The sequence below is a fragment of the Dicentrarchus labrax genome, unplaced genomic scaffold (assembly GCF_905237075.1).
Source record: "Dicentrarchus labrax unplaced genomic scaffold, dlabrax2021, whole genome shotgun sequence".
Lineage (NCBI taxonomy): Eukaryota > Metazoa > Chordata > Actinopteri > Moronidae > Dicentrarchus > Dicentrarchus labrax.
The window spans coordinates 24,140,757-24,162,440 of record NW_026136718.1 but is presented as its reverse complement, the minus strand read 5'-3'; the positions used below and the strand labels follow the sequence as shown (position 1 = coordinate 24,162,440).

At 40.0% G+C, this 21,684-nt stretch overlaps 3 protein-coding genes across 4 annotated transcripts; all 3 read left to right on the top strand.

The window, feature by feature from the left end:
* Window positions 1-422: 422 nt before the first annotated feature.
* tmem45a (transmembrane protein 45a) lies at window positions 423-5,195 on the top strand. Its single transcript, XM_051377334.1, has 6 exons — window positions 423-647; window positions 2,785-2,990; window positions 3,167-3,379; window positions 4,000-4,184; window positions 4,268-4,410; window positions 4,553-5,195. The coding sequence occupies exons 2-6, from the start codon at window positions 2,795-2,797 to the stop codon at window positions 4,647-4,649; spliced, it is 834 nt and encodes a 277-aa protein (XP_051233294.1). The 5' UTR covers window positions 423-647; window positions 2,785-2,794; the 3' UTR covers window positions 4,650-5,195.
* Window positions 5,196-6,205: 1,010 nt separating this feature from the next.
* sft2d2a (SFT2 domain containing 2a) lies at window positions 6,206-8,971 on the top strand. The gene is made up of 8 exons (XM_051377335.1): window positions 6,206-6,427; window positions 6,513-6,602; window positions 6,859-6,944; window positions 7,059-7,140; window positions 7,486-7,521; window positions 7,609-7,667; window positions 7,765-7,794; window positions 7,900-8,971. Exons 1-8 carry the CDS (start codon window positions 6,362-6,364, stop codon window positions 7,937-7,939), a joined length of 489 nt encoding a protein of 162 aa, XP_051233295.1. The 5' UTR covers window positions 6,206-6,361; the 3' UTR covers window positions 7,940-8,971.
* Window positions 8,972-10,786: 1,815 nt separating this feature from the next.
* chd1l (chromodomain helicase DNA binding protein 1-like) lies at window positions 10,787-21,619 on the top strand. Of its 2 annotated transcripts, none has more exons than XM_051376024.1 (25): window positions 10,787-10,979; window positions 11,647-11,759; window positions 12,643-12,749; window positions 12,859-12,970; window positions 13,049-13,080; window positions 13,183-13,264; window positions 13,371-13,533; window positions 13,681-13,836; window positions 14,267-14,359; window positions 14,472-14,568; window positions 14,725-14,798; window positions 14,896-15,006; window positions 15,629-15,743; window positions 16,014-16,167; window positions 16,340-16,526; window positions 17,285-17,430; window positions 18,403-18,566; window positions 18,677-18,882; window positions 18,997-19,095; window positions 19,196-19,266; window positions 19,479-19,593; window positions 20,362-20,470; window positions 20,566-20,817; window positions 21,088-21,169; window positions 21,358-21,619. In XM_051376024.1, exons 1-25 carry the CDS (start codon window positions 10,886-10,888, stop codon window positions 21,475-21,477), a joined length of 3,054 nt encoding a protein of 1,017 aa, XP_051231984.1. In that variant the 5' UTR covers window positions 10,787-10,885; the 3' UTR covers window positions 21,478-21,619. The 2 variants fall into 2 exon arrangements, with proteins under 2 accessions (XP_051231984.1, XP_051231985.1); XM_051376025.1 differs by having other exon boundaries at window positions 10,816-10,979; window positions 12,671-12,749.
* The last annotated feature ends 65 nt before the right edge of the window (window positions 21,620-21,684 follow it).

Here is a 21,684-nt window from a genome sequence, read left to right as displayed (position 1 = left end):
AAACTGTTCTCTGTTTACTCTGCTGGTTGTTGGCCCTGTAGTAACCTGACTAACACTAGAAGTCACTTGTTGCTTCCATTCACACAACAGTGAATCTCTGCCAGCCGCTCCGCAGTGAATAAAACAGCCAACGTGAGGGACCAAAGCTCCGGTCTGAAGACCAGGAAGTCTTCCAGCCCAGTGTACGTGCCGGAGGTCTTGTCCCGGGCCGGCCTGTACTGTCTGTCTGGATGGAAAGTAGCGGTTTCCTCCGAGCAGGGAGGGACCGTGCCGAGCACCAGCAGGCGGAGTGAAAGTGCACACGTGGACACCTGAGACTGACGTGGACTTCAGCCAATGACAGCACGGACTGATGATGTCAGCTCACCTATCATCCAATGGGATAGTTTATTTGGGGGTAAAAGCCTAAACTGTTTGGAGTCGGAAAAAATTAGGAAAAAAGAGGTTGTGAAACAGTCTGTTAGGAGGCTGCTGGGACTCGGAGGAGACAGCTGATGTTTACTTCGTGTCTTGCCGAGGGACAGAGAGGGTATCTCTCTTTTTGGCTGCTGGGAAAATGATGTGAGGAGAAAATGAGGATATTTTGATTTTTTTTTGTCTGGAAATACTTAAATACTTACTTCACCTCCTGGAAGAAACATAGTTGGGTAAGACCCCCCTTTTTCTTTCTGCTGCAAAGGAATTCTGCATCCTGTTCAGTAACTTTATAGTTTCCCACACATTCATTGTACTATACACTTATTACCTTTATACTTTACATTAAAGTGCATTAAGATCCTCAGAGTATTGTTAAAGTAGGCTATATACCCTATAATTTATGTTGGCCTCTGTAGTTCACATTTAGATTCAGTAAACCCACTAAACTAATTACTTTATGTTAATCTTTACACCCAATAATCTCAGATGGCAAACTTGTCGGCTCAAAAGTCTCATGTTAAGACATTTAATGAGCAACTCTTTTTTTGTTTTCTATTTAGAGGGCAATACAGTCTGTAGTCATCAGCTTTACAATCTCAGTCTCTGGTTGTTGTTTTTTTATTTCTACAGCCTCAACATTTCTGTCCCCTTGTTCGGACAATCTGTACCTCCATGAAAGATCTCCATCTGTCACCAACAAATAAAAGAAATACCGTTGACTTGCCTTAACAGGTTTTCCACTATCTTCAGAAAAGGGTTTGCAGGAAAAAATTATACATGTGATAAAGGGTTTCAGTCTTATCACTCACTGCATTGGAAGTTTCAGGATCCAACATTAAATCAAACATGTATAATTGTTAAATACTTTTAGTGTAACCTATAATCAGTGATGGAGGAAGTACTTACGTGAGAATAAAGCAGCAATCCCACTCTACTCAATTCCTGCATTCAAAATTGTATTTAAGTTAAAGTATTAATGTACTTAAAGTATTAAAATTAAAAGTCCTCATTATGTAGAATGAGCTTTCTGAAACATTATTTATGCCCTAACATGTGCACTTAAATGTTATAAATAGTCATGGTAGGGCTGTTTAAACTGTTGCATATAGTGTTGGGTAGTGCTATGACGTAGCATCCTTGAGTAATAATACTTATTTACTTTCCATCACTCTAATAAAATCCTCGTCATAAAGAAGTGTGGGAACCACTGAATCTGGAAACTAGACTGCGCAGATGTTGCTGTTGATACTGCGAGTAAATCAGACAAAACCTGGAGAGTCTTCCAGCAGCACTGGAGAGACATGAGGGAGTGATCGCCATGGCAACTGAAGTGTTTTCTCAGTCTGGAGAGGTTGCACAGGCAAAAGGGCCGTCGGACACAGATGAGCTCAGTTTAACATCTCAAACGATCTGTTTGTATGGAGCGTCGTCCTTCAAAAGCTTCCTTTTGTGCCGGGCAGAATATTGTCTGTCATCTCCATTACAAAAGCGAGCACAGCCATGTACCATTGATCTCCTCTTTTCATTTACAAGCATTATTTAAGGGAAGTCATACTGGTTTATAAAGCTTCTTTATACGTGTTCATGTAATTTCATATTTACAGTGAAACCACAGGGAGGTACACAGGTGGATAAAAGGGAGCACAGCACATGACTTTGTTTTTGACATATGTTTTGTTCTCTTAAGAGAATAAATGTGTGGAGGTAAACAGCAGATGATGGCATCCTGGTCTGCACCCACAGACACCATCACATCGATTAGGTGTAGGTTTAATTGTCAAAGAAATTATGGCTAATTGTTACCAAGAACAGCATCTGTGTTAATTAATGCAGTGAGTATCTGTACAACCCAATCAGAACAATCTGCTCTTTTGTATACTGCAGTGAAGCAGACAGGCTCTCATGTTTAAAGGTAAAGGTGCGAGCCTTGTGGCGCTCTAACAGGTTTCTTTCCGTGTCTAGACACACTTCTGCTGAGGTCAGCTGAAGGGCCGTCTCCAGCACACACACACTAATTATGTCTGATTATGCTGTTGAACTAAATTGCAGGCACTCCTCCCCTTTTCCCTCCCTATTTCTTATTCCTTCCCTCCTGCCAGTCATGCTAAAAATACTGTATAATACCCAATCTACTGGAAGAACACTTTGTATAAAATATATGGCCAATTATCTTGTTTTTGGTACATTTATTACCTGCAGGAAACCTTCCCTGCTGATGTAATATAGAGGCAGCATTGAGAATAAACCTGTAAGAAGAAAGTTTTCTCAGATCACTGAGACGACAGCAATCGTGGTTTCCCTCGATAGTTACTCTGCAGTGATGCAATTATTCATCACAACTGCTAATAGATTTGTTTCCTCCTATAGTTCAGGCGTCATGGGAAGCTTCAAGGGCCACGCGCTACCTGGAAGCTTCTTTCTGGTAGCTGGGATCTGGTGGACAGGAAAGCACTCACTCTGGCACGCCACCCGCAGGAACAAGAATATCGGTTCCACTCGGCTGGCCAGCAGAGCCTCACAGCGCCGCCTGGAGATCATTGAAAGCTCTGTCATACTCTTCTTCTCTTTTGTGGGTAAGTTTCTGTTCTGAACTGTGAGTGATACGAACAGCACACGCCGTTCCCAAAGCTGTTTGGATGTATAAACTTTAATGACAGTGTACTGTATGAGTAAAGTATGACACAGGGCGTTTACAGTATTCACGCTTTAATTAAGGAGATCTGAGTGTTCCCTCCGCTGTGCTCCTCAGGGATGGTGGCAGAGCAGTTCTTAGCAGATGGACCGAAACTCCAGTTGTATGACTTTGCAGAGAAACACTGGGAAGATCTGATGAACTGGCAGCATACCACCATGTATCTGTTCTTCAGCTTGGCTGCGACCGTTTCCCTCATCATCCACACCACAGATGCTGCTCCGCTGGCACTGGATAGGTTAATGCTGGCAATTGCTTTCTTTAATGAAGGTGAGTAAAGGACATCTGTAGAGTCCAGCCTTAACTTTGACATTGTTTATTTAGACCAGGGGTTCCCAACTGTTTCTTTAAAGGTCCAGTGTGTAACATTTAGGAGGATCTATTGGCAGAAATTGGAATATAATATTCATAGATATGTTTTTATCAGTGTATCTACATTTTTTGCGAGTTTCGCTGCCATTGTAGTTGCTCCTAAACACTGAGAAAGACTGAGCTGTATTCAAATAGTTGCAGTCTGCACCATTAGATGCCACTAAATCCTATACACTGGTCCTTCAAGATGTGACATTAACAGCCCTATCTGATTAAATCAATTACAACTTCATCAACACCACCCATCAGGTTGCAAATGTGTTCATTTGAATCTATCATACACTTTTATTTTATTTGTTACAATATTTTCTATTTATATTAATACAATCTGCAACCAAATCCTACACACAAAAGTGCACATGAAAGCAGGCTTATAACTGGATGAAAAACAAAAATGCAGTCAAGATGCCATTTGACAGTTTGGCAAATTTACAAATGTCAGCATGGAACTAAAATTTTTTGCCTTTTTACCTTTCTCGTCTATTTTTGCACTGATGACTGTCTCTTTGTTTTGGTAGGATTTCTTTTCCTCTACCACCTCCATGGCAGGAGTATGCTGGATGTCCATGTACATCAGCTCCTTCTCTATGCCATCTTTGGAGATGCTTTTGTTGCCTTCCTGGAGGTCTTTCACCGAGGGAACATCCTGCTGGAGCTGCTGCGCTGCACCCTCACTCTCCTGCAGGGAAGCTGGTTCTGGCAGGTGAATCTGAACGCCTGCATGTATGAGCAACAGTTTATGGCAGCGCATTATAACTCCTGATATTGCTCTCTCTTGGGCCACAGATTGGTTTTGTGCTGTATCCTCCCCATGGCCCTGAGTGGGACCTAAAGGATCATAACAATATGATGTTCATCACCATGTGTTACTCCTGGCACCTCGCCTTCGCTATGTTCGTTGTGGGCGTGCTCTACTGCACTGTCAGCTGGTAAGAACCTGCTCCACCCTGGACTCCCTTAAGCTTGTTCACTTGTCCTGGCAGTCTTGCAAATTCATCCACACTGGGAATACCTCACTACAAACAGTTTATGTTGTGTGTGACTCTGGTGTTTGTTGTGCTTTCTCCGTAGTGTGGTTCGCTCCAGATTGAAGAGGACTCCTCCTATGGAAATGGGACTTCTGAAGCCCAGAGACAGGGATCCAGAGTCAGAAGATGAGATTTTATGAAAAGGACTGTTGTACACTTACATTGTGACTCATATATATCACAATTAAATCAGGGATACAATGTTTGCAGTTCCAGCCGCAGTACGACGAGAGGCGAAGCATGCAGACAGAGAAGGGATAAGGACCTGGTATCTGGATGCTTTACTTTAGAAATATATCTCTACCTCTGCCTTACTTAACCATCTGTAAACCTTTCAGCCTTATTCTCATTGTTAATTGCTATTTATTTTACTGTGGCCTAATACTTTTCATATCTCATATCTCTTTTTTTTCATTATTCTTTTGCACACTATAAGTGAACATGAACTCATATGGGAAAGCTTTTTTTTATGGTTTGCATGCTTTTCATTTGCCAAACTTTCCTTGTCAGACATTTTGGTGTTCAGTAGCGCCATCTTGTGGTGAAAACAATCATCCTTAGTACTGCATATTTTACTTGAAAGCATATCTTTAAGTATTTTACGTAGCTTTTTTGTTTCATGTTGTTACACATGTGAGACACACAACTGCCAAAAATAAGACTTGTATTAAAGTTGTTTAAATGTTTATATTGTAATATTTGACATTATTACAGGTAATATTATGGTTGCTAATGTTGTTTATGTAGCTCTTCTGCAGTATTTATTCAACGTGTACAATAGTACCTAACACAACGTTTATAGTGACACTTTTATATCATTCAAAATGTTATAAGAACATCCAAAGAATTTATACTTTTGTGAGGCACTGAGATAGATGTTATTCACAATTTCTCATTATATTAGTCACATCAACACAAAATTCATCACTTAATAAGGAGGAAAATAAATAGTTTAATATGGCTAATAAATTGCCCCTGCAGACTTATTTTGGTCAGGACAGCACAACACAGACAGTACGCGTCAACAAAGATCGTATGTGTTCAAGAGGACCAATCACTCCGTTCATCAGATGTCCTTTGGTTATAACAAGTAGTCTGGTTGGTATGCTACAAACCTGAAACTATTCTATATAATTAGGCCTGCTTCTAACAATTATTTTCATTATGAAACAATCTGCTAATTATTTTCTTGATTAACAAACGAGGTATAAAATGTCATAAAATAGTGAAAAATGTCAATAAAATCTTCTTATACAAACATATTAAATATTATCAGAATAGTTGCTGATTATTTTCTGTTGATTGACTGATCAGTTCAGTCAATTTATAATAGTTACAATATGATTGATCTGTCGGATTCTGTTTATATAGACCTGAAGTAACAGTCAGCAATGTAAGGTTACATGTACATGCTGGTTCAATATACCACCCTCAGGGGATGGAACAAATAAAAAGAAAATGAAATAAGTAAGTAAATAAAGTAAATTAAGTATGGGAAATAAAATGAAATATATTATATATTATTAAATGCTATTTCTTTGGCGAGCTGAATCTTAATTTACAAAAGTCATTGTATAGCCTAACTCTTTTTAATCTGGCTCATTAGAGTCAACTTCTCCCTGTTGGAAAATACAGATCAGAGTGAGAGCTCTCTGCTGTTTCTGTGCTTTGGTGTGAGTAACTCACCTGAAGCCATCCACCTGTGCAGGTAAACTACCTGTCAGCTCCTCCGGCAGCCACGTGACTTTGCTGTCCATCCTCACAGATTTGAGGAAACCACCAAATTTTAATTCCCGCTCCAGGAAACGACCGGATCATTCACCAGTCCAGTCGACTCTGAGGATCTTCAGCCATGGATAAACTGAAGTCTGTTTTAAGCGGTGAGGAGGCGCGCAGAGACGACCGAACTGTCTTAGAGGTAAAACTAAACTCTAACTCCAGCCTACACAGTGTAAACGTTAATCTCAGCTGAGCTATTAATCAATGAAACTCTGTCAATGCAGACTGTCAATGAAGCCTCCACGTTGGGCTGGGGCACACGTGTGAAGGGATTCGTCGCCTGTTTCGTGGTTGGGGGCGTGTGTACGATTTTGGTAAGGATCTATAATGATTTCTATAATAATATGCTATTTGTGATGTTGTGCTCTTCGCAATAAGGAAGAGCGCAGGGAGGGCTGAAGTGGCCCTACTGGTTCTTCTTGCTCTGAGGAATGTGGAAGATGTGATGCTCATTCATTTCACTAAGCAGCCCTGCCTTAAAGTGCCAACTGCAGCTCACAGACCAAAGTTTATCTGTGACCCACAAAGCCAAAAAGCCACAAACCACCTGTCTTCATGTGTGTGTTGCAGGGAGTGTGCATGCTGTTCCTCCCCAGGATTGGGCTCACTCTCTTCATTGTGTTCTACACTTTTGGAAACCTATGTGCTCTGTGCAGGTCAGTGTCCGACAACAATAAGAAGTTATGGTTTGATTTGTATTATATGACCAGTAGTTTTCATTCATGGGCACTGTATACACATTGAATGTCTTATTCTATGATGTCTAACAGCACTATGTTCCTGATGGGCCCACTGAAGCAGCTGAAGAGGATGTGTGACAAAACAAGAGCGCTGGCCACTACTATAATGATTGTGAGTGCACAAAAGTAGCTGCTGACTTTTCCTTTTACTCTGTTTCTTGGCTATAATTCACTGTCAGTCTACAGAGCTCTACAGGGAACTTAATAAGGAAAATATGACGGTATTAACCCGGATAGAAAACTGACTTTTTATTTAAATGTAGGCTACTCAAAAACAACCACATGTAGATTTCAAAGGAATTCATTTTAGCTGAAATCAGTTTTTAAGGGGAGTAAGTTCACTGTGTCACAGCCTGAAATTCAGAACTTACTGTCATCACTGATAAAGGATGTAAGCCAATATTCAACCAGTTAAAAAACATATTGTTGTTTACATTTGTCCCTTTCATTACTCTAGACCTGCCTTGTGTTGACTCTCTGCGCAGCCTTCTGGGTGAGTTATGATCACTTCTAACTAATGATACAGTGTTTATTAAGTCTGATTCTCTCTGTCAGCAGTTTTATTGTTTATTTCTTACAGTGGAAGAACTTTGGACTGGCTTTGTTATTTTGCATCTTGCAAGTCTTGTCTTTTACCTGGTGAGTCACAATTTCTCTCTGTGGATTTTAGTCTGAAAGGAAAATTAAATTGTGTATATGAATGTTATATATAACATAAAATGTGTTTTGTTTGCAGGTACAGTCTGTCGTACATCCCGTTTGTGAGGTTTGTCATTTAAACTCCATTTATTCAAATCGGCTGCAATCAAATGTTCAGAATCAAAATGTGTACGCCTGTCTGGATGTCTGATTTGTGTGAGTTTCTTTCCAGGGATGCAATAATGAAGATTGTGGCGATGTGCCTGAAGTGAGGCCAACATGAGATCTTTTTACGAAGGATTCTGTCTGGATGAAGTGTTAAAGAAAGGGGCAGGTCTCTTATTGAAGTTACTGAAACAGACGGTCTGTGACTCTTCCTGCTGCACATACACACATTTTATCTCCAATGATCTTTTTCTTCTTTCCGCTTCATTCATTGAGCAGATTGATTTTTGGTACGTATTGATTACTTATACCAATTTTAATGAGCCTGGGCTTGGTTTGTAATATGTGTAAATATTTGTAATAAATGAATGTACTAATGTTTTTGTAAATGAACACATGAAAGTGTCATTATTTAAATGATTTAAAGGATTAAATGTAAGTGTGGCACAGCCTGAACACTTGAGCCAGAAAGATCAGAGAGGGGCAATATGAAATACAGTTGCCTCCATCATTTAATGATGTTTTTGGTGCCTGGAAGGTATCTTTTATTAACAGTTTAAATGTCACTTTATTTTGTGGGTCTGTAACAATATAAAACATGTATTTATTGATCCTGATTATATCTGTAAGATAGATAGTGATAAGAAGAGATAAGAAAGTGATATTTCTGTGAAACACAAACATAGTTGACAGATATTCATTCCTTGAATGTTTTGTGTTATTTTGGTCTCAAGTGTAACGCTGCACAAAGGTTGCTTTATTAGAAGTTATATTTAGAAGTATATCGTAAGAGGTTCAACACTTTATCTGATAGAGACTTTGGCAGTTTAATTAAACAAATACAGTTTTAAAGATATCTTGAATTTTAAAAATCTTCTCTCATGAGGTAGTTTAATGTAACAGTTTAGCCTGATTATTATGTTACTAAGTTTATCCACCATGGACACAGTGAGTAAAAGGCTTGATGACAGTGTGCTAAATATTTAGACTTTTACACAGAGACAGCAGTTTATGGTGGGCAGGTTTCCAACTGAGTTTGCCAATGTTTTCATTACCAGAAAGATCAGTTTTCTGCTGTTTGTAAATCTCATGTCAATGTGAAAGAAAAAGTCTATTAAAAATATACATGAGCAGAATAAGTGCGTTTTGCATTTATTGTTATTCATTCAATCTTTATTCAGTGTATGAGTAAAGGGACATCTATTACATTTACATGTAATGTAGATAATGGTGACATCCATCAGTACATGGTTGTGTTACATTGTGTGTTTATGTGAATAGACAGGCAATAAATACAGAAACTCAGATAAGATGAGAAACAGTTACACAGTGAACCAGAGCACCCAGAAACCAGATTGGAAAGAGGAAAGGCAGGAACAGACTTTAGAGTTATGCTGTGAGCCGAGGGAATCAGGAGTTAGCGCCTCCACACAGAAAAAAGTCTGCAGACTTTGAGACCAGGACAGGGAGAGGGACTGGAATGCTGAAGTAGAGCAGTCTGCCAGAGGTGGAAACCCCAATCTGTCGAGGCAGACAAAACAAATGAAGCTCGGAAGTTAAACCTTCGGATGACTGCAAACCTCCAGAGGTGGGTAACCTGGTTTACTTCCAGCTGCTGGATGAGCCTGAATATCCTACCCTCTAGAGAGCCTTTAGAATGGCAGACGAGGAGACAGAAGGTGGGCAAGCATCCCTGTGGAGCCACCACAGATGTCTGTGCAGAAATATAATCATTTAATCTGGTTGTGGTAAACATTAAAGATTACACAGACATATCTGTGTCATCTTTTAGCCATGAGATAATTGGGTTCATCTTTGTGTGGTGCAGGGTGGACGTGAATTTATACAACATTTTTATTCAAATATTTTCCATATGCACAGTGTCAGTGGTGAAAAGTAACTTTACAGTATTTAATCTAGTAGTGTATTTTCTCTTATAAAGTTTATGCTATTTCACCCTTCTACTTCATTACAGTTCAGAGGATAATTGTACTCCACTTTCACCTCATGTTGCCGCTGACAGCTGTAGTGATGAACGTTAATATATACAGGGTTGGGAGGGTTACTTTAAAAATGTAATCTGATACAATTACTAACTACCAGTTAAACAATATAGATAGTCAGTAATAGTATCACAATATTAAAGTGATATCACTTTACTTACTTAGTTGATTATTTTTTGGTTTAATCTCAACATCAAATATTAAGCCAACGCAAAAAAAAAGACAAGAAAAAGAAATATCAATAAGAAGTATTGATAACCTTTGAAAAGAAAATGGAAACGTAAAAAATGGAAAAATGTGTCTGCTCAGTGTATTTTTTTTATATATATATATATTTTTGGGCTATTTATTGCCTTTTTTTTAATTTATAGAGACAGCCGAAGGTAGACGGGAAATGGGGACAGAGAGTGTGGGGATGACACGCAGCAAAGGGCCGCAGGTTGGACTCGAACTGGACTAACTGAGTTTACCGGGCGCCCTGCTCAGTGTATTTTTAAAGAAAAACTGATTTTTTCCTGAGTGAAGTGGATTACAGTTACTTTTTTTGTATCCTGATTACATAACACAGTTACATGTAATCAGTTACTCCCCAAGCCTGATTATATGAATATTTTACATACAAAGACTATGAGTAGCTTCTCAAATATGAAGCAATCAGTAGCCTATATAAAGAAATTTTAATTAGCTTAAGACTTTAACCTTTAAAGATCTCAATACTTCTCCTGACTGTATCTATGTGATGTTATTCTTCTTAACAGTATTTAAAATCTTTATACTGTTAAAGTTATTGCAAATACAAGTTAACTTCTTGCATGTTTTAATATAGCCTACTATATTAATATCATATTTTATATATATATATCACATTTTTTAATATTTTAATTTATCTACCATATTCTTAACAGGCGCGCGGATTTGTGACGCGCCTTTTCTCCCGCCTCACGTGACCCATTCAGGAAGTGTAGTTTAACACTGAAGACTCTCTCTACTCTGTACATGTCTGTGTCAACAGAAGTTGAGTATATGTGTTAGCCCAGTCGGTGTGGAAACATGACAGACATTTTATTAAAAATAAAAAGCAACGTAGCAGAGAAACAGAAGACGGCCGTTGCCCATAGCGACCTACAGAAGTGGGGTTTAAGAGGTATGGAGGACTGCTGACGTGGTCGCGAGACTAAAAGTTCATTAAACTTTATTCATTTATGAACTTTGCTCCTTCTACTGTTTACTGTTTACACCGTATTTAAAGTAGCTTAAAGCCGTATTTGTTTTGTTGTTTGTTTGTCTCAGACTAATAACGTTACTACTGTTCGACCTGATGTTGTTTACATTGAAGGTTGATTTTGTTTACATTGAAGGGTTGATGTTGTTTACATTGAAGGGTTGATGTTGTTTACATTGAAGGGTTGATGTTGTTTACATTGAAGGGTTGATGTTGTTTACATTGAAGGGTTGATTTTGTTTACATTGAAGGGTTGATTTTGTTTACATTGAAGGGTTGATGTTGTTTCCATTGAAGGGTTGATGTTGTTTACATTGAAGGGTTGATGTTGTTTACATTGAAGGTTTGATTTTGTTTACATTGAAGAGTTGATGTTGTTTACATTGAAGGGTTGATTTGTTTACATTGAAGCGTTGATTTGTTTACATTGAAGGGTTGATTTTGTTTACATTGAAGGGTTGATGTTGTTTACATTGAAGGGTTGATGTTGTTTCCATTGAAGGGTTGATGTTGTTTACATTGTGACTGACAGTGTTTATAAGTTATGAAGCAGACCCAGCAGTGATGAGCGGTTGTCTCCTCCTCACAGGGATACAGCTGAGACCTTACCAGCTGGATGGTGTGCAGTGGTTAACTCAGTGCCTGAAGAACCAGCAGGGATGCATTCTGGGAGACGAGATGGGTTTGGGGAAAACATGCCAGGTGTTGGATCAATCAGCCTTCTTTATAACTGATATTAGTGATGCATGTTTTTATACAGATAAGAGTATTTCAGTGGTCAGGTTTTTATTTATTTAATTACAATACTTTCACCAGCCCTCTCCAGTTTAGTGTGGATATTATGCTAATATAATAATAATGTAATGCTTAATATGAATGATTTCTAGTAAGCCGTGACAGTGAGCCAGCATGAACAATACTAGGGCATTGACCCTGAAGCAGCTAAATGGAATTAAGCCATTATCAATTGTAATATTTAAACCTGTTCTTTTCCTACCGTGACCTGTCAAAATGGGCTCAGGGATAAAGAATCTCAGTACCTGCTCAGATTTATATCAATAAATATATTTACACATTATTTTGATACCCTATATATAGTAAATTAATTTAAATATTTAGTTTCAAGCCAAAACAAAATAAGTTTCAGCTTTTCAGTTATGCAGATTTGCTGCTTTACTGTCTTATATGATAGTGAATGCAATAACTTTAGGTTGTGGACACAACAAGCAATATGATGACATCGCCAGGTGGGTTTTTGGATTTTTTTTCACATCTTATAATAGGAAATGCACCGCAGTAATGGCTGTATGTAGTGCACTGTGTATGCTGACTCACTGGCACACTTGATTCACTCAATTTAACAAAAACTTTGGCTATAATTTGATGTTGGTTTGTGCTGTACACCAGTAACATATTCTTAGCAAATATTACACAGTACAGATAAATCATGCAAATGTAACTTGTTTCCTTAACTGAGACTCGTCACAGTAGAGTTTGTGCCTCATAAATGACGCAGGCACTGTAAACTGCTGTGTAAAAATATTTTTGTATGTCATGAATTCATAATCATAATTTGTCCCTTCAGACAATCTCTCTGTTGATGTACATGTCAGGAGGTCTTGGGAAGAAAGGTCCGTTCTTGGTGCTGAGCCCGCTCTCTGTCATGGAGAACTGGAGAAGGGAGTTGGAAGGGTACAGTCACAGTTATATATGAATCTACATACATTTTCTATAATCCACTCATAACACAATCCATCACAGACTGTAAATAACTCCTAAACTGTGTTTTACTTGGTCACAGCTTCGCGCCCTCTCTGACTGTTCTGTGTTACAACGGAGACAAAGAGAGACGGGCTGAGCTTCAGAGGGAAACAGACACACAGGACTTTCATGTTCTGCTCACTACATATGAGGTCTGTGGCTATTTTATAAGAACAAAATGACCTAAAGGTTAATTTATGTTGAAACTGACGTGCTTTTTTCATTTTCAGCTGTGTCTTAAAGATGCTTCATTCTTGAGACGGTGAGTGTGAAATGGATCTCATCATAAGGAATAATGTTGAAGCTATAATAATCAGTTTTCATTCATTAATTCCTCGTTTCACTACTTCACTCTGCTCCTCAGGTGGAAGTGGAAGGTGCTTGTGGTAGATGAAGCTCACAGACTGAAGAATCAGAATTCACTGTTGCACAAAACCTTGACACAGGTACTTAGCGGCGCCTGGTTTGGGCCGCCAAGTCTTCATTTCTTCATCATTCCCACTATTAGCATTGGTTTTTTTTTACTTTTACCTGTGTGTTTTTATTGTGCAGTTCTCAGTTGGCTTCAAAGTCCTGCTGACAGGAACCCCGATACAGAACAACCTGCAGGAGCTCTACTCCTTGTTGAGCTTCATTCAGCCCAGCATCTTTACAGAGGATGAGACGGACGATTTTGTCAACTCGTACTCTAACGTACAAAGTCAGCCTGCCCTGGGTATGATGGTCTCTGTGTCAGAAATATATTAGTTGCATAATTTGGTATGTATTTGATGTACTGTACTTGTTGTAATAAAGCCCTGGTAATTGCTCATTAGATCAACGCTGGCACACTGTGTCCCTCATACTGTGCTTCTGTTCCCAGCTGCTGAGCTGCAGAGTATCCTGGAGCCTTTCCTGCTCCGTAGAGTCAAGTCAGAAGTGGCCGTAGATCTGCCAAAGAAGACCGAGCTGGTGGTGTACCACGGCATGTCGGCTCTGCAGAAAAGATACTACAAAGCCTTTCTGATGAAGGATCTGGGTGAGACTTCTGCACTGTGATGTATAGCCTGGCTACTATTGGTATATATAGAGAACAATACATCGGCAAATAGTAATTTTTAGAATAAATAAATACTTAAGCTAAGCAAATTAATTTGTTTTTTAAAGAATTGAAACCAAGATACATAGAGGGTGGGACATTTTACAGTTAAAAATCTACTTTTCAGGGCTCTCTAGTAGAAAAACTATGTAGTGGTGACACTGTTTACCAGGGTTGTTGTGTCTGCACTGCAGTTTCTAGTTATACTGAACCCCCTGTATCTGCAGTTAACTAATAATGGCCAATATATACGCCTGGCCAATTCCTTTTGCAAGTCTTTTACAGCTCTAGAGTGGTGCGCTATTGTAAACCTTAGCAGAATGCTGTTTTTTGGGGCATAAATCATCGTGAGCCCTTCTTATTTTTTCAGAGGCTTTTGGAAATGAGCAGGGCAACAAGAACCGGCTGCTGAACATCTTGATGAACCTGAGAAAGTGTGTCGATCACCCGTATTTGTTTGATGGTGAGACGTACTCAGTGATAATTAAATGCTCAACAACACCGGTCTTAGTGAGTGCAAATGGCCGATAGAAGCACATGTTATACTTCATTGTTAGTCCCTGTTTCTTGGGTAGGGGTGGAACCGGAGCCTTTTGAGATGGGGCAGCATCTCGTTGAAGCCAGTGGGAAACTTTGCCTTTTGGACAGCATGCTGACTTACCTTCACAAAGGGTTAGTCACCTTACTTGGTATAGGGCTCCACCTGGTGGCAGCTTAGACTCACTCCAACTGCCTGCCGCTATATAATTGTAGTGCTTTTCTTTAAGTCACATACTCCTCCATGAAGAATATCTTACTTTATTTCTGACCTCATGTTTGTTGTTGAAGGGGCCACCGGATCCTGCTGTTCTCTCAGATGACGAGGATGCTGGACATACTTCAGGATTATATGGAGTACAGAGGTGGGATGCCTAGGCTCTGTAACAATTGAGACCCTTGCACTTTTAACTGTGTGACTCCAAAAATGGGTCCTAAATTGAGCTTTTTTTTTTCCTCCAGGCTATAGCTACGAACGTCTGGATGGGTCCGTCCGAGGAGAGGAACGAAATCTAGCAGTGAAGAACTTCAGCAGCAAAGATATCTTTGTGTTTCTACTCAGCACTAAAGCCGGTGACTGAAACCCTAAACAGGAAGGCAGATTGTGTTCTTGCCTTGTGTTGGATTAAACTGATCATCAGTTATTAATAATGTTCATATGTGCTTTTTAATGTATCAGGGATGCAGGATATTGGAAACAGTATTTGCTTTTTACATTTTTTTATACTATTTAAATTTGAACAAAATTTATGGCGAAATATCCTATAAATATATGGAGCCTGTTGCCTTTTGAAGCCACTTTTGTTACATAAATTGCTCATATACACTGAGTTTCTGTTCTAGCTACTGCATCTTCTAAACAAGTGTGTAGATAAGAGAATCTCTCAGTATGATAAATCAACATTGAATGCATTGAACTTGCAAGCCTTTCTGCTTATCTATCTACAGCTGGGTTCATAGAAGTGTCTGAGAGAGGAAAGGGGACAGATCACACAGAGATAAGAGCTGTGGCAGGATGACACATTGGTGTAAATAAGGCCAGCGACTTGTCTTACTAATTTAATGCAGAAGAGAGTTTCCTGTCACAAATTTTCACTTTCTGTGCATAACTCTTGAGGCCATATGAGTAAATAAGCATGTGAAATATTAGTGTGCAAATTCACTGTAAGGGCTTCCTAACAGTCTGTCTTTGCAGGGGGAGTGGGCTTGAACCTTACAGCTGCTGACACGGTCATTTTCATGGACAGTGACTTCAACCCTCAAAATGACTTGCAGGCCGCTGCACGCTGCCATCGGATTGGTCAGAACAGGTGACGTGAATGAAAAATGATACCAAGCTGGCAACATTGCTATATTCTGATCAATTTACTGTACTTAGTGCTGGTTGTTAAAGAGGCATGCCCCCACTTATAAAGGTCAGTTCACTCATCATGGAGAATAACCTGGTGATGTCATTAGGGTTATCTGGAGTTTGTAGCTAGCTTGATTTAGCATCATTCTTCTATAACATTGTCAGACTCACAATGGAAAGTGATCTCGTCTTTTTTTATTCCACGCATTCTTACTTTGGAATATTACAGACCTGTGAAAGTGGTCCGCCTTCTGGCAAGAGACACTGTGGAGGAAATCATGTACTCTCGTGCTGTCTCCAAGTTGCACCTCACTAACACTGTTATTGAAGAAGGACGCTTCTCTTTGCTGGACCAAGCACAGTCAGCTGCTGCAGGACTGCAGGTTTGTGAACTCACGTAAACAAAAAATGAGACTGTTTTCTATATTCTTTAAATCCTGCAGTCCCCCCCAGGGCACCAGTTCCTGTGTCTGTGTCCACTTTAATACGAATCCCCTCCAGCTGTCTTTGTTTGCCCCATTTAAAGTCAGTACTCGTGTTTCCTGTCCCCTACAGCTAAGTGAGATCTTGAAGTTTGGGGTAGATAAGCTTTTGTCATCAGAGGAGAGCTCTGTACAGGATGTGAAACTGGAGAAGATCCTCGGTCCATCACGTGATGGTCAGTGGGTGGATGATGAAGACTTCACCTCAGTCAGAGAGGAAGACGAGGAGGAAGAGAGCAGCTCTGAATCTGACAGGCAGAGTATGTTTTGAACAGGTTGTTCTGGCATATAAACATGTCACTTTCACTTTTGGTTCTCACCATGCAAACATACCACACATGAAAATACTCAACACCACAGATCTCATCTATTGGATTCATATTTACTGTTGCAAGTATCAGTAGAAATGAATGCGTAAGCCCTGAGAGGCAAGTGAGGGAAAAAAAATCTGTGATCCATTTTCCATCCAGTTTTCTCTCTTGTGTTTGTGACTTAAGAAAAAAAAAAGGTTTTACCAGGATAATCTTTCTAAATTCCTGTGAAACAGGTGGAAAATATTTCTGTTGTGTCAATTTTTTATTGTCAGCATAAGAGTGTGTGTTGTTGTAATACTAATTTTGCCACAAGAGGCTGAAGTGCACCACTACCTGATGTTTTAATGACTAAATCATTCATCCTTTTGGCCAGAATTTCTCTACTCTAAACTAATGTTACATAACTTGCCAACACACTATATAGGTACCTTGTGGTTAGAGTATATGGAAAAATTAAAACTCGCCCGGAAGAAAGCACTTTTTTCCACTTACAACTCACCACTTCTACCTGTATTCACTGAAAAGAAGAAAAAATCCTTTACACCTGTTTTAAAGTCATGAACACAGGAGACAAAACAATTTAGATCAGACTTGAAAATTGATCACCAGATTTCTTTGTTCCTAACCTGCCTCTCAGTGCCTCCGTACATTACTCTGCTAGTGGTGAATAATTACACTCACGATCACGCTGTCCCGTCCCTCAGACCACATGTACTACTTTGAGGGGAAAGACTACAGCAAGGACCCCAGCTCTGAAGACCAGAAGAGCTTTGACCGTTTGCTGGAGGAGCAGCTGGACGAGTTCCAGAGCGCTGCAGGAGAGGGTCGAGCTCTACGACACAAAGCTGGAGTAAGATACTGTCTCCTTTCCTCCCAACTGATGGGAACATGTTTTAATCTTTATTCAAATTTACAACAATGAATTTATTTGTGAAAAGCCAGGGTGCACTGGGTAGGTTGTGGTTTGGTATTCTGAAGAAAGGGTAGTGTTATCAAATCATTTAAAACCTTTGTGCTCAATATTGTTGTATCATTTCAATGTGCATGTTGTACTGTATGTTGTATGTTGGGCTTTATTTTGTTTATTCATTATTGAATATTGAATATTGATGATTATTCTCACTGATCTCAGCCTTCACGCTTGGTTCAGCTTCTGATATTTGCCTGAAACGTTGTGTAGATGATTATCTTTCAGTTTTTGTCACTCCATCCTGTATTCAGGGCATGATGATGGTTGGTGTAAAAACCACTGACTCATACCTGTAGTTTTGCTCCCTTGGTACGCAGATTTGCACATTGTTCTAGTGTGTTTATGGTTCAGTGTTACAGTTATTTAGTTATGTTATTTACTGTGTTATGCACATACATGTGTCCAGCCCACACGGACCCATAATGTCAACATCTGACATTTTATATTACATTGCAATCAAAGAACATGGTCTTTTATTCCATGCTGGAAAAATAACCTCTGCCACAAAATGAGTCCCCTCCTAAAGTGCAGGTCTCAGTGCAGCTGTTTTTTTTTTCACAGAGAAATTGACAGCGTTGTCAGCAACCAGAATGAATGGACAAATGCATCAAGATTTTTAGGCCATATCAGACAACGTTAGAGGTGGTTTGCTGTGCAGTAGTGGTCAGATTTGTGGCAAGGCTTATCTAGGATTGAAAGATTATTGGGAATCACACAGTGCATCACAGTCTGTTGGTATGGGGCTGCAGAACATTATGACCACCAGGGTGTCCAGGTGGTCATAATGTTCTGTCTACATATTTGTGTATATATTTATATATAATATGACTGATCTTCCCTGTGTGCTCCCAGGCTTCACTGTCGATAGCTTTTGGGATCCCGACGAGGAAGAGGAAACCTCTTACTGAGGCTGAGCTGGAGCTGAGGCGCCAGAGAAGGGAGGAGGCTGCAGCTAAGAGAGCCAAAATTCAGGAGGACGAGAAGAAGAGGCAACAAGAGCAGAAATACAAGAAAAGGTTAAGATTCATTCATTCAACAAGTTCATGTTTTTTTAGCTCTCAGTGTCGCCAACCACTAAGCTCCGACACGTTTGTTTTCTTTTATTTGGTGATTTTATTTCATGCAGAATGGCATGGTGGGAGTCGTGCGGCTACAGATCACGGTGCCTGCCGTCTGTGGACAGTGAAGAAGATGAAGAAGAAGAAGAGGAGGAGGAGGATGACAGCAGCATGTGCTCCACAGACTCTGACAGCACAGCCATCCACTATGTTCTGGGGGATGTTACTCATCCTCACGCTGCTCAGGGAGATGCTATCATCGTCCACTGTGTTGGTATGAGACCTGTATTACCTTATCGTTACCAGAGCAACATGTCATTTAGAGTGATAGTGATTGAAAGAAAGGCAGTGCCTCCTCAGCACTTCTCCTACCATTGCGTTTGTGTAGATGACTCAGGCCGGTGGGGCAGGGGAGGCTTGTTTACAGCTCTAGAGGTGAGATCAGACGAACCACGAAAGCAGTATGAGTTGGCAGGCAGGATGAAAGGTAAGACTAATCACGAGTGCAAAGAAAGTGATTACTCACTACATTTAACATCTTTAATTATAAAGTCTGTTTGAGAATAAAGCCCCATTATTTATTTCAGATTTGGATCTTGGACATGTGCTGCTCTTTGCCATAGATGACAAACAGTCCAGACTAGATGGCCAGGATCAGGTAGGTTCTGTTGAAATGAAACCCACGCTGCACAAAACAAGCTCTGCTGCCTGGAAATGCTCTTGTTGGTTATAAATGCTGCTGTAGTAGTGATGAGCAGTGTGATACTGGGTGCAGGTATATGTGTGGTGACCGGATTGCAAAGTTGTGGCAGGGTGGCAACTGATAAGATGCTGCTTTAACCTGTTTCGATCTCATTCCTGTCACGTCAGTTGGCCCTGGTAGTGGCACAGCGAAGAGACAGAGCCAACAACTTGTCCGGGATCTTTCTAAGTGCTCTGGACGAAGGTCTGAAGAAGATTTACGCAGCAGCCAAAAGGAATAAGGGTACAGCCAAGCACCGAATATTCAAGTCGTTAAAAAAATATGTATTTTTTAATTGAGTGAGAGAGTCTGAATACAATACATTTCAATATGTTACATAATTTGACCTTGTTTGATTGCTCATCTGTCAGCACCATACAGTCACATTACTCAAATGCATCTCCACCCACACAAACATACACTGTATATACTACAGATCATTAGTGAGAATGCAACTTCACAATACAAGTTCTTGAAATCCATCTTTCAGTGTTTTCTTTCTAATTTTCTCACAATACCAAAGGTATGATTGAGGGAGTCATACATTTTAAACATCTAACGGAGGAGCTGTTGTTCCTTTTTTTTTGTTTTTTCACAAGAACTGAGTCTTTTATTGTAATCTGTTCAAGTCAAGTCATCTGTGCTTAAATGAGTATATCACTTACCGATAACACGTGCTGATAATTAAGCCTCTGTGAGGAGGAAAAGAAAGGAGGAGCAAGATGTAATTATTGTTGGACTGGACTGACAAGATCTGCAGGACATACTGTGTGTGTTTGCTGTCTTTGTTGGCGTCAGTGTGTATGCACACAGACAAGTTCTTGACAACACAATTACTGGAGAACAATGAGAGCTTGATTTCCCTCAGGTTGTTCTGCACAAAAGAACTGAACTGAATTCTCAACTTCAAAACCTTCTGGTGACAGCTATCATAAATCTAACACAGGTTGCAGTTATGCTGATCCTCACCGACAGTGTCTCTTAATTATATTTGTGTTTTTTCCTTCGAAGCGAGTGTACATCTTCCTCGCATCGGCCACTCCACCAAAAGCTTCAACTGGTACGGCACAGAGAGGCTCATCAGGAAACACCTGGCTTCCAGAGGCATTCCCACATTCATGTATCTTTCCAACCTATCATTAGATTAAAAAAACAAAAGTGACATCTGTCAGAATCTGAAAGGTCAGAGCCATTTTCCCTTAACTTGACTGACAGATACTATCACAGCAGAGCAGCAAAGAACACCAATCAGGCATCCACCTCTGCGACGACAACATCCTCCCCTCCACCACAGTTTCATAACTCAAGCAGGTCGACTGACGAGACAGAGGCAGACACCCCCGGCCCCCCGGCTCCTCTCCGGAGCCCCGGCCCCGCAGAGCTCCCCTGTTTCATGAGGGGAGTCCGTGTGTTCTTCTACAACCTGTCTGCATCAGAGAGAAAGAGGCTGGCCCGCTACCTCATCACATATCCTTCATCACTGTATTGTGCTGTTTTATACTTACAGTTAATGTCAAAGCACATTTAATTTAAAGACATCTTTCCAGGATAGTCATTGTCTTGAAATGATGACTCATCAGTTATCAGAAACCAGTTATGAAATGCTGAACATCTGCAGCAGTTTGGGTGAATAATTGTGGTTTTGTGCAGAGGGTCTGAAAAACATTAAAAACCCCCACTCCCACAAATGATTATAGTGTAATGTCAAAATGTCACCACTCCTTAGCTGCAGTGCACTTATGATGGAGATGAGGAGGAGATAATGAGTCCAGAGGTCACCCACATAGTCGCAGAGGTGGAGAACAGCTTCCACACACGGGTTAGTATACGGTTCACTGAGTAATCTGAACTCATGACTTATAACAGTGTTTCCCCTGATATTTAGAGGTAGCTTCAAACCATGATAGATTTACAGGCTAAAAGCTGAGGATAAGATAAAAGCACGGATAGACAGTATGTGACAGCAGCTGTAATTTTTAATTGTACTGTTATGATTTGTGTGAACAGGAGCTCCAGGGTCTGCTGCGTCAGTACACTCAGGCTGTCCCAGTGCAGAAGGACTGGCTCGAGTCCTGCCTCTCCAAACAGCGAAAAGTCAACACGGCACCGTTCCTGCATCTGCTCTGATAACACCCATTGTTTTTCAATCCTGGTTATTTCTTTTTTAAAACGATCCCTTTGTATGAAGCTTGAATTAACTACATAGATAAACAATCATTTATTTATGAGTGACATGAGGAGTGAATAAATAAACACTTCTGTCTGACAATTGTGTTGGGTCACAGTTGGAAACACCAGGATGTGTGTAATCAATCCTGTGTGTGTGTGTGTGTG

Coding starts and splice junctions, on each gene's coding strand:
- chd1l (XM_051376024.1), top strand. CDS start 10,886: ATGACAGACATTTTATTAAAAATAAAAAGCAACGTAGCAGAGAAACAG. Junction 12,750..12,858: donor TGGAGAAGGGAGTTGGAAGG/GTACAGTCACAG, acceptor ACTTGGTCACAG/CTTCGCGCCCTCTCTGACTG. Junction 14,569..14,724: donor CTGACTTACCTTCACAAAGG/GTTAGTCACCTT, acceptor TTGTTGTTGAAG/GGGCCACCGGATCCTGCTGT.
- tmem45a (XM_051377334.1), top strand. CDS start 2,795: ATGGGAAGCTTCAAGGGCCACGCGCTACCTGGAAGCTTCTTTCTGGTA. Junction 4,185..4,267: donor AGGGAAGCTGGTTCTGGCAG/GTGAATCTGAAC, acceptor CTTGGGCCACAG/ATTGGTTTTGTGCTGTATCC. Junction 4,411..4,552: donor CTCTACTGCACTGTCAGCTG/GTAAGAACCTGC, acceptor CTTTCTCCGTAG/TGTGGTTCGCTCCAGATTGA.
- sft2d2a (XM_051377335.1), top strand. CDS start 6,362: ATGGATAAACTGAAGTCTGTTTTAAGCGGTGAGGAGGCGCGCAGAGAC. Junction 6,603..6,858: donor GGGGCGTGTGTACGATTTTG/GTAAGGATCTAT, acceptor TGTGTGTTGCAG/GGAGTGTGCATGCTGTTCCT. Junction 7,795..7,899: donor TCGTACATCCCGTTTGTGAG/GTTTGTCATTTA, acceptor GTTTCTTTCCAG/GGATGCAATAATGAAGATTG.